The 12,186-nt window shown below is 38.6% G+C and overlaps 1 protein-coding gene across 2 annotated transcripts in view; it reads right to left on the reverse strand.

Moving 5' to 3' along the window:
* Positions 1–5,375, reverse strand: part of mei4 (meiosis-specific, MEI4 homolog (S. cerevisiae)) — a 53,168-nt gene extending 47,793 nt beyond the window's left edge. Inside the window, exons 1-2 of one of the 2 annotated variants that reach the window (XM_036210577.1) lie at positions 5,169–5,375; positions 4,702–4,938 (exon numbers count right to left, since the gene is read on the reverse strand). In XM_036210577.1, the coding sequence (XP_036066470.1) occupies positions 4,702–4,938; positions 5,169–5,196 (265 nt within the window). In that variant the 5' untranslated portion in view covers positions 5,197–5,375. The remainder of the gene's footprint in view (positions 1–4,701; positions 4,939–5,168) is intronic. The other variant, XM_036210576.1, reaches the window with a different exon arrangement.
* Positions 5,376–12,186: the final 6,811 nt, after the last annotated feature.

Below are 12,186 nucleotides of genomic sequence, written 5' to 3' on the forward strand. Positions count from 1 at the left end.
TATTCCAACTCTTTATTGTGACATGTGCAGTAGGAAAATACTGCATTACCATCAGAAACAATGCTGATGTGCACTAATTTAATTAGAACAGTGGAACCCAAAATGAACTTTTGGTCCTCCCTGCTTACAATGACCCAAATATTTGTAGATTGATTCAAACATACTTTAGAATAAAACAACATTTTCCAGGAAAAAAAATTGTAAAAAGCAGCATTAGCAGATTAAGCCTCAGATCCCGATGTTCTCCACAGAATCTTCATCTTTAAGTTTCAAAAGGAAAAAGCACTGGTGAGTCACTGATAGTAACGATCTGCTCTGTTTTGGAGAAGGTTCTCTCAGGCGTCTATAGGTTTATGTGGAGGCGGTTCAATATGGAATTATTTTCCAGCCCCCCCTTTATTTTCCTAAAACCTCAGAACAAACAGGTTGACTGACAGAACCAACAGACCCCAGGGCCAATGAGAATCTGCGAATGGTGCGTTCACTGAGCTCCAGACATTAGCGGACCCAAACATCCACTACAACGCTTTTGTCATTTTTATACAATTTCCAGCAAAAAAAAGCAGTTTTTCAGAAAAAAATGCTGACACTATTTAATCAATATATGGATCAGTTCTGGTGTTCAACATTTTCTCTAATAAACTGCTTTGATTTGCTGAGGGGGTCCACAGGACATTGAAACGCTCGGCAGCCCTGGGTTCTGTCCATCTACCAGTTTGGGGATATAAAGGGGCGGGCCTGCTGCATGAGACGGAATTAAGACTTTTAAAGATCGTATATCCATTAATGAATAAAAAAATAGACTAAAAAGCAACGTTTAGGGAGTTTTTATTCTTCTACTGTTTTTGATGTAAACCACAAAATAAAGAGACATGAAACAGGTAAAGTCTCTGCGTCTCCATGAAGGAAAGGGAGAGGTTCTCAAGCGGTAACTCGAGCAGGGGAGAGGGCGAGGCCAAACAGGAAGTAACAAAACGTTGCTTAGAGTGAGCAGATTCCATAGGGCCCCATGTTAATATCGTCATTTTCAGCCCTCAAATAAACCCCTTTAACGCCTGGAGCTTAAAGTTATTATTTTATCAATTGTTGCATATTTGATCCGATACAAAGTTTGTTTTCTCGTTATAATAAGATAGTGGATCTTGTTAAAAAGAGAAATCGATAAAAAAAAAAGGAAGGTAGGGCAGGCCGTTTTCGGTTTCCGTAGGAAATGCTTTAAAAACAGACTACTATATGATCAGAGTGGAACTTTAGGTTTATGTGATTCAAAACATCTTTTTAGACCAACAAAAACAAAAAAACAGGACATTCTTTTATAACCTGCAGTTGTAGAGATGCTTCTAATAATTGTGGCATCGTCAAGAAATCAAACCTTGCTGCCAAACAATTACTTCTTACCAAAGAGCATAATTAGTTTTTTTCTTTTTTCAATAACTAGAACTGCGTGGAAGACTAGAGCACAGCTCATTAGAAGAATGAAATGACAGCTATAGCCAGTGTTTTCTCTAAAATCCTCCTTACAAATCACTAAGTGACAAACCTTTATTGCTGCAGGTGACGACAAATTTCCAGCAAAATTCCAATTTCCTTTTATGTGCTTTTGGCTAAAGCTTTCCGTGAAAACAGCACGGCTGCAAACAAATGTTGATGCATCTCTGCTTAGAAGAGTCTTTTTCAGAGGGTGGGTTGAGCGACTCGTCTCCACTTCATCCCTGTTTATGTGCCTCTGTTATTATGATGGGGTTTCATCCTATTCGTTTTCAGAAACCCAGTAAATGCAGCCTTTCAGAAGAAGAGGAAGAGGCTGTGTAATTCCACTCTGAGTATGTGATGTAAGAGCACCTTGCACAGCTTACTAAATGACTCAGACTTGTGCAGGCCTCAACTATTGTGTAATGTTGGGAAGTTTGGTTCTTCTTTAACCCCTAAATGTGGATTTTCTTTATCATTGCCTTCCCAGAAAGAGCCTAATATTTAAATGTATCTATCATTATATTTGCTGAGTTTTCAGTAATTTATTTTTCTACATTCTCACGTGTAATACCATTGATGGAATAAAACAGACTTCTCCCGATCAAAAAGAACAATGTGCTCAGCTCGCTGTAGAACAGCGCTCGTGGGCATTAAGTAATCGTCAGTGATAACATCAGCACAGTGCTGTGCCTTAGCTCCTCTTCAGACCCCTGTCAGATTGTACTTGCCTTTGAGATATCCTCCTTCTCACTAAAGGCATCAGCAAAGGCACACTTTTCTGCTTGTTTATCTTCTTACTCTTTGGAGAAAACTGTCTTGATTCATTCCATTCTGGAATTGTAATGTGTAATAGCATTTTCTCTTAAAGAGGGGGTTTTCAGATTAAAAGAGACTGTTTCACCACTTCTGTTGAGGGGTCTCTGGTCACATGCAAGACGGCGGCAGAAACAATCTCTAGCCAGAACCGGAATTTTAACAACTTTAGCCGGTTACGTTAGCAGAAATTTTGTTAAGTAGAATACCAGTTTGTAATTTGATTCGAGCTAAAAATAAAAAATAAAAAAATAAAAAACACTTGTGGAATACGCCAAGGTTCAATTATGGCCCCATCCCAGCCAGCAAGGCCAAGTCAGCCCCATATGGCTTAAAATTGGGAAAAAAAAGTAGGCCTTGATTGTGTTTGTCCACAGTTTCCGTGGTGGCCCCACCTGTCCTTGTCCACAGTGGTTTAAGTGAGCACTCAGTGGGTAGGCTCGCTATGCTAGCTAGCCACCCAGTGGACAGTTAGTGAGTGCTAGCGAGCTCTATTGCAGCATACTAGCAAGCTCATCTTTAGCGAGCTCCGTTGTATCGAGCTAGCTACCTCCCCTGTAGTGAGCTAGCCAACTCTCCTGTAGCATGCTAGCGAGCTCTGAGGTATCGAGCTAGCAAGATTCTCTGTAGCAAGCTAGACTGAATTGAGCTAGCAATCTCCCTTGTATCGAGCTAGCAAGCGCCGCTGTAGCATGCTAGCGAGCTCCTCTGTAGCGAGCGCTGCAATATCGAGCTAGCAAGCTTCTCTGTACCGAGCTAGCAAGCTCCTCTTTAGCGAGCTTGGTTGTATCGAGCTAGCAATCTCCCCTGTAGTGAGCTAGTCAACTCCGCGGTAGCATGCTAGCAAGCTCTGTTGTATCGAGCTAGCAGGCTTCTCTGTAGCGAGCTAGAAAGTTACACTGTATTGAGCTAGCAATCTCCTTTGTATCGAGCTAGCGAGCTCCGCTGTAGCATGCTAGCGAACTCCTCTGTAGTGAGTGCTACTATATCAAGCTAGCAAGCTTCTCTGTAGCGAGCTAGCAAGCTTTTCTGTATCAAGCTAGCAACCTCTCTTGTATCGAGCTAGCGAGCTCTACTGCAGCATACTAGCACGCTCCTCTTTAGCGAGCTTGGTTGTATTGAGCTAACAACTGCCCCTGTAGTGAGCTAGCCAACTCCGCTGTAGCATGCTAGCAAGCTCTGAGGTATCAAGCTAGCAAGCTTCTCTGCACCAAGCTGGCGACCTCTCTTGCATAGAGCAAGCAAACTCTGCTGTAGCATGCTAGTGAAGCATGCTAGTGAGCTTATCTGTAGTAATCCTGCGAGCTAGTGAGTTCCGCTGCAGCGAGCTAGGGAGCTCTGTTGTCCACCAGGCAGCTGGCTAGTAGGGCTGGGCGATATGGGAATTTTCATATTGCGATAATGTGGGAAATTTATGTGGTGGGGCCACCACAGAAACTGTGGACAACCCAAATTTTCAGCCACTTTTAAACCATATGGGGTCTACCTGGCCTTGCTGGCTAGGGTGTTTGTAAAGCCCCACTACAATCATCTTTTGATCCCATTTAATGATTTTTTATTATTTAAAAAATAATTAAATTATATTTTATTATTTAATTGTTTTGTATTATTTTTACTATTTTTTTTATGATTATGAAGTTTTTTGCAGAAAAATAAAAACAAGTTTACCCTCTCCATGACAGGGAGTTCTCAGTTTGAACACTCTCCTGCTAGCTTACAGCCCCTCACACCTACAACCTAACATTACCCCCCCTAACATTTTTTTTACATAACGATCAGTATTTTTCTTCTGCTTCTAATTCGCAACGATTCGAATAAGGAAATACTCTGAAATGCAATTTTACGCTCAATTTGCTACAAGAACAAGCTAAAAACACTATTTTCATCAGAGTGGGTCCTTAAATGAAAAAGGTTTGAGCAGATATGTAGCCATAGGTCAACAATTGCAAATATCACCTTTGGCATTCCTCAGGGCTCTGTTTAGGCCCCAATACCTTCTTCTTTATTTCAATGATTTTTCTTTTACTGCATCACAGTTTCTAAAATTTACCATTTTTACAAGTGACACAAATGATTTTTTTTCTCTTGCAGCAGTTTCTTTTTGTGGTCCTGATTAAACCAAAATAATCTAAGTGTGGTAAAACTTTATATAAAAAAAAGCTCAATAAATATTTAAAAAAAAAAAAAAAAAAGTAAAAATTTCTTAATGATACTGATCATTTCATTTCATTTTTACAATATCTACCCACTAAAAGTCCCAAGCTCCATACTTATTAACCATTCAGTGATGCCCTATTTTTTCCACTTCCGCTTAAGTCGATGGCCTCTCGACATAGATTTTGGTTTCATTTCAGACTTTGAATCCATTTAGAAGCTGAAAATAACAGTGGCCTGCATGCATGAGCAATGACTCACCTGCTGCCTCTATGCAGCCGCTGCTGGTTGAGTTTGACGTCATCCTCCTGATCAGATTGTCCTGTCTCAGCCTCAGCAGCTCCTGCTCCAGGCTCTGGACCCGGTCCTTCCAGCTCTCCTCCTGCCTCCTCAGCCTGATGCTCAGAGCACGCGCGTGCTCCCGGCCGCTCACACCGGGGGGCTTTGACTTTATGATAGCCACTGCTACCGCGATTTTGGCCTCCATTAAAAGCCAGTCTGTAAGGAAAAAAAAATAAGACTAGATTCTAAACCAACAGATTAAGATATACTATGAGTGTATTGATACAAGTAATTCTTTAAAAATAACTTAGTTTCTTACAATAGCCGCCATAGTTTAGGGTGTTGATACATCCAAATCATTTTTCAGCTAATTTAAGCTATAGGTGCTAGCCGCTAGCTCAACAAGTTCACGAAAAAATATCTAATTTGAAAAAGTAAAAGCATACCTTTTAAATTGTCCTCAAGACTTCCCATTATTGACGTTTCCGTCTTTAGTCGATACAGTTAACTTGAAATAGAAACTCTAATTCGCCAGTAATCGTTGACGTGAGACAGGTGTTGAGGAGAAGTAAGTGAGCGCGGCTATGGAACTTTTTCAGTTGCTCCCGGATTTCTAACCGGAAATCGCTTTAGCACACTTCCGGTTTCTTGACGAAGATCCATAATGGCTTCCCTCATTATCTCCAATAATAATAATAATAATAATAATAATAATAATAATGCAAAATTTCCAGTAATTTTTTTTTAAATGCCAAATTTAAATGTTATTTAGTTACTTTGTTTATTTGCTTTCAGTGACCATATTTTCTGGCATAAAATAAAAGCCGGAACATTCAGTTTTGAGTTTCCAAAGGCTGTTTAAGAAATAAATCAACATCATACTCACATCACACACATCCACACATTGATTCCTCTGTCTCCCACTCCAAATCAGATGTAAGGCTTTTTAAATAAGTAAAGTGCTATTAAAGTATAAACCATGTACCATTTAAATCCTAAAAGAAATACAGTAAAATACAAAAAAGGATGTAAACTTTATGAAAAATGTTGCTTGACTAAATCTTCTTTGTTTTGATCTTCTTGTTGTTTTTGAGTATTTGTATTTTTTTAATTGTTTTGCAAAAATGTACACCAAAGATGAGCTAGTGTAGAAAATGTTAAGTATGGTAGTAGAATTACTTGTATGTTAAAAGAGGGGTTTTGTGAACCAGAAGTTATAACAACAAATTAAAAAAAAATCATATACCTTTTTGAATTGTGCAGAATTTGTGTTTTTCAAACATAATAAGGGTTTAACATAGTTTTTTATTAATTGTCCAAGCAAGCTACAAAAAAATTGCTTATCGGCACTTAACCATGCAGGTATTAAAATATATACAGTAGATAGATATAGATTTATAAACTATATAGATATAATGTTTATCTTGATTCACTGAGATGTCTTGTTCTTTGTAATTTTGTAATGTATTTTATTGCATTTTATTGTACAGCTACTGGGCACTCCATATTTTATTGGCTTTTAACGTATATGTTATTTGTAGATTTTTATTGTTCTTGGTGTTTTTACTACTTTCTGTGTCATCATGGCCAGGGGACCACAGATGAAAACTAGCCTTTTGGCTTATTCAGGCTTTTTAAAACCATGTGTTTTGTCCTGTTCTATCATGTGGTATTTTTTAAAATCGCTTTGTCCCCTTATAAATAAATAAATATGGAAATGGGGGGGGACTTATGCTTTTCACAAAAATTTAGCAAAAACTGAACTTTTTCTTCAGGATGGTGCTTTGCTTCGGAACCGATCTGCATGCTCAGGGACACAAGGTCACCAGTCTGTACGGCAGTGACTCGGAAAAAGAAAAATCACATTTACAAAGCGACCCATGAGGATATGTAATGAAAAGCATTAGTCGTGCAATTAAATTCATAATCACGATTTGGTTTTTCCAATATTCTGTGGGATCAGGAGACTCTGGAAGACAGAAACATTTTACTGCTGACCTTGAAAGCCAAAACCCCGCCTGTGTCTCATAAAGCGCAAATGTTATAGCTGGACGTCTGATTGTGCCCTGCCCTTGACATCCCTGCTAACATGTCGAACATAAGCATCAACACCCCAAGGAACACCTTCTGCTTCTGAAGCTGATTTCCTTCAAATTATACTTGCACATTTTCCTCCTCTGATTTTCTGGGCAGGAAAATGTCTGTTTTTACTGTTGCATAACCGCTGAAGATGTATGAAGCACAACAACGAGGCTGCATTCAGAACAGCAGCTGTAATGTGGTCTGCGAGATCAGCAGCAATTTTCATACAAATGTTGTTTTTTTTTGCTTTCAGAAAATCATGCAAAGATAAAGAAGGATTTCATCCTTTTTTGAGGTGTGCCAAAAAAAAAAAAAAAACTGGAGGTATTTTTAGTCTCAAAGAACAAAGCATGGACTTCTAAATCAAACTTGCTGGGATTGAAACTCATTATTCTGAGACCAAATTGACTCATTTTTCACTTTTAGGGCCTTTCCTTTAAAATGTGACCTGCGCCTTTGAGGTTTCATACTTAAGAGCTTTTTTCTTTTCTTTTTTCTTTAAGGAAAACAGCTTCATTATTTATTGAACACTGAGGTTTTCTATGGAGTGCAATTTCAAAGAATGACTTTTTTTTCTTTTCTTTTACTATGCCTTCAAGAATGATGATGACAAGTCAGGAGGAAGAGGAAGCTGAAGCCTCTGTTTACACTCCACAAAAGAACCTCAGCTGACACCTGATTTGTTGACTTAAACTTCAAGGTCTATTGTGGTGACGCTAACACATTTTAGACATCTGTTCAAGCCCGTTTTAAATCTCAGCTTTCCCCTAGAGAGACTGAAGAGACGGGAAAAGATTTGAAAAAATGTCCATAATTTTAGGATCTAGCAAAATCTGAAGAAGAAATTTATCCATAAATAATCAAAAAATATGCTTTCAAGCAAAAAATAAAGGTTTCAGTAAGTTTTTAAAAATTAAAATATTTCCTCATCAAATTTCTGTCTTTGTCCAGTTTTTGTCACTATTTAGAGGAATGTTAAATTTAATATCAAGCCAAAATTAATTCCAAATGGAATTGTAATCTAATTATTGATGTTTGTATCAATTTTCTAAACCATCTTTATCTCTTTTGGGGTTGCTGGAGCCTATCCCAGCTATTGTTGGGTGAACGCGGGGTTTATCTGGTCCATCCCATAGCCACAGATATAATCAATGTGCGGTTAAAGACCCAATCTGACAAAATGTGTGTTTTTTGTGGCATTTTTCTGACAGTGGAGGACACATATAAAGAAAATTAAGCTGATAATTGCCTTTCTGATTATTTCTTCATTCAAATGATTGTGAAACACGAGCTGATGAAAAGAAAAAGTTGTAGATGTGACGTAGATGCTACAATCCATTGGCCGCAAGCTCCCTGCTCCGCTCCAGTTTTATCCATCCACTTGTATACGAGTAGATCCATGTACGACTTTGTCCACCCAGCAAGACCAGGTGGGCCCCAGATGGTTTAAGAGTGGGCAGAAAATGTGGGTCCCCAATGGGTTTGTCCGCAGTTTTTTTAGGTGGGGGTACTCAGTTGATGGGCTAGCTGCGATAGCCAGCCATCCAGTGGACAGTGTAGCATGCTAGTGAGCTCCGAGGTAACAAGCTCTGCTGTATCAAGCTAGCGAGCTCCTCTTTAGCAGGCTAGTGAGCTCCATTGTATTGAGCTAGCAACCTTCCCTGTAGAGAGCTAGCTCTGTAGCATGCTAGCGAGCTCCTGTGTAGCGAGCTAGCAAGTTCCTCTGTAGTGAGCTAGCGAGCTCCCCTACATCAAGCTAGCGACCTCTCTTGCATTGAGCTAGCGAGTTCTGCTATATCAAACTAGAGACCACCCTTGAATTGAGCTAGTGAGCGCCGCTGTATCAAGCTAGCGACCTCTCTTGCATCGAGCTTGCGAGTTCTGCTATATCAAGCTAGCGACCTCCCTTGTATCGAGCTAGTGAGTTCTCCTATATCAAGCTAGCGACCTCCCTTACATCGAGCTAACGAGCTCCACTATAGCATGCTAGTGAGCTCCTCTGAAGAAAGCCAGCGAGCTAGCGAGCTCTGCCCTATCACGCTCCAGTGAAGCAAGCGCCGCTGTAGCAGCGGGCTAGCATAGCAAGCCCATCCACTGAGACCCTTCTTAAGGCAATGTGGGAAAAAACAGATGGGGCCACCACAGAAACTGGGGTCAGATATTTTGCCACTTTTAAACCGTATGGCACATACTTGGCCTTGCTAGCTGGGTTTTTTCCTCATCTGAGCTGGAATCTGGCTTCAAACTGTACGGCTGGATAGGTTCAATGTTGCTCGTCATTTTTGTTGTACCGCTTAAGTTATGTTGGGGTTGTGAGGGGCTGAAAGCTAGCGGGAGAGAGTGTGGACAAAGGAGTAGAGGGAAAATGGGAAAGGCTAGCTCTGCACCAACTGTACCACCCACATTTCAGAGGCAAATTTCTAATGAACTTCTGCAATTCTGCAGGAACTATGTCCTAGAAAACGACACTTTTTTATAAGTTTGGCTAAAAAGTGGCATATTCATACTGGGAATGCTTTAGAACAAATCAAAAGAGGATCAAAGTGGGTTTTTAAACTAAATCAGTTTGAAAACATATGAACTGAATTCTAATTGTTTACATATTTAATCAGTGACACTAGAATTTATAACTTAACTTTACTATTTTTTAAATTATTAATTAGCAAAATAGTGCACAATTTTCATACTACATTCCTTTAAAAACATGAATGATCATTTGAACGTTAGATTACTTGATTTACAATTGACAAGTTTTAGAACTTCTGTTTATTTTTGTGCATTTTTTAACATTTTGCTGAGGTTTAATAAGCTTATACTTATATGTAGAAGACCTAAAATGTGATATAATATGACACCTTTTGGAAGTGCACACAATTTAGAAAATCCTTGGATGTGTTGAGTCTTTCTCTAAATATTGTCACTTTAGTAAGATCCAAAAACGGTCAGTATTACCATCACGTTTGCGTATTTTAAACGGCTGTTAAGTGCATGTTTTGTCAGAAGATTTTTCCGTTTGCTGAGTGAATGATCTGGGGGTTTCAGTCAGCTACTCCTCTGCATCTGCAGGAGCGGCGGGTCCTGCCGGATCACTGAACCTCTCACCTCCTGACTCCAACCCAGAGCGGCCAACCTCATAACGACTCCCCTCCTCGCCAGCAGCATCCATCATGTGAGACCCTTTCTTTCAGCGCAGACCGTAGAGGTTCACAGGTGAAGGTCGAGTGAAGGAGCTCAGGTGGATGAAAGAGGAACTCTGTGTGTCCCCCACTCTCGCCTCAACCAACAGGATCAATAAATGCCTGGAAATCCTCCACACTCTATGTTATGTGGATGGAGATGATCGAATAAAGCGATAAATGATGTTACCTTATTTTGGGAGATTTGACAACATATTTTTTGCCTTTTAAGTTTTTTTTTTGTTTTTTTTTTTTTTTAAGTCTGCAATTGTTTTTTAGTTTTTTAAGTTTACAATACGTGGTCATTTTATGTTGTTGTTTTTATTGGTTTTTATGCTTGTTTTATCATGAGTGGGGTTTTTTTTATAATTTTTATTTTTAAGTATTTTATCTGTTGTATCTCTTGTGGCAAATGGATCTTGTGTCTAAAGTATCAATCAATCTATCTATCTAGCTAGCTAGCAAGTCTTGATAATAGCTAGCTAGCTAGATAACAGCTAGCTATCTATTATCAAGACTTTTACCTATTTCTACATTAAAAGTTGACTTTTTACTCAATTCTCAAATAAATCTATCTATCTAAAGCTAGCTATCTTTCATCAAGACTCCCTAATTTCTACACAAACGTTGACTTTTTACTTGACTGTCACATAAATCTATTTATCTGAAGCAATGGCTATCTAGCTGTCTGTCTAGCTAGCTATCAAGCTAGCTATCATTAAGACTTTTACTAATTTCTACATCAACAGTAAAGTATGTGTTTGTGACGTCTAACTTTTGTCAAAGGAAACGGTAGTTTTCCTGAATCAATAAATTATTTTAAATTAGCCTAGACGAAAAATGGTAGTAGAACTTTTTGTATATCAATCCACAAATATTTCAAATTGAAATCATAATTTCTCAATAAGTGTTTATATCTTTCATTATTGGGCAGCAAACAGGATGTAAACTCTACTGGATCATGTTAAGTGTTGTGTACCACTTTTTCTTCCACAATGTTTAACTATTTTGTTTAACTTTTTTTTTTTTACATTTATAGGGGATAAAGGAAATTAAGGAAATTCAAGCACTACAAGATAAAGTTGAGAAAAATACATTAAAAACAACACACAGTACCCTAACACTATTATTTTCTTTAGATTTATTTTTTAAAAATATTATTCTAAACTAGATTCATAGATTTTTCCATCATCTTTTACTTTTATCAAAAGAGTTCAGAGGATAAACAAAAACGTGTAGAAAAATTAATTCATCAAAGATTTTACACTGTATAGTTTTTTTCCTAATAACTCATATTGAAATCATCCTGCCCACTCTCAAGCTAACTTCATTGCAATGCAGCGCAATGCTGTAGAATGTAGGGCAGATGTAGCAAAAAAAAAAAGAAAAAAAAAGCGGAGCAAGATGATGCAAAGAAGGGTAATACAAAGCAACACGGCAAATCTCATATCAGAGATTGATTTTGTAACTACATCGTTACATCTCAAAGAATTACAGGAGTTCACATGAAAACAGACATGATCTCCTGTCTTTCAAAATAAAGTGAAAGCTTTTACTATCAGCAAATAAAAAAAAAACTATAAAAGGGGAAGAACTAGAGCTTTGTTGTGTTTCTCTTTTCATTTCATAAAGATGAAGGGTGGTGCAGTGGTTAACACTCTTGCTGCAGTGAGAATGCGCTGGTTTGAATCCCGGCTGGGACCTTTCTGTGTGGAGTTTGTTCTCCTCGTGCATGTGTGGATTTTCTCTGAGCACTCGTCCTTACTCCCACCCTCTAAAAACATGCGCCGCAGGTTCATTGGTGACTTTATATTGTTTTTAGGTTGGCGACCCGTACAGGCTGTACCCCGCCTTCGCTCAACAGTTGCCGGGAGAGACTCGAGGAACCCCGTGACCCCAAAAGAGATACAGCGGGTTAAGAAAAGGGATGGATGAATATTCTGTCACTGTCTTTCCCAGTTTCTTTTGTTAATCCTCTACAACAAATGAGTCAAAGTCAAGGCCCGGGGGAATTTTATCCGGCCCTCCAGATCATTAATGGCCCGATGTTGTCTTGCGCTTATTTCTAATTTTGACAAAACATATTTTATGGAGAGTGAAACACTAAAGGGTATTTAAGGTTTAAGTTGATTTATTCAGGAATATTATTCCTACCTGTTTTTATTGATAATTATGTTGGAAAGTTACAGTTTTAAGGTTTAAAAAA

The sequence above is a fragment of the Oryzias melastigma genome, linkage group LG24 (genome assembly GCF_002922805.2).
Source record: "Oryzias melastigma strain HK-1 linkage group LG24, ASM292280v2, whole genome shotgun sequence".
Taxonomy (NCBI): Eukaryota; Metazoa; Chordata; class Actinopteri; order Beloniformes; family Adrianichthyidae; genus Oryzias; species Oryzias melastigma.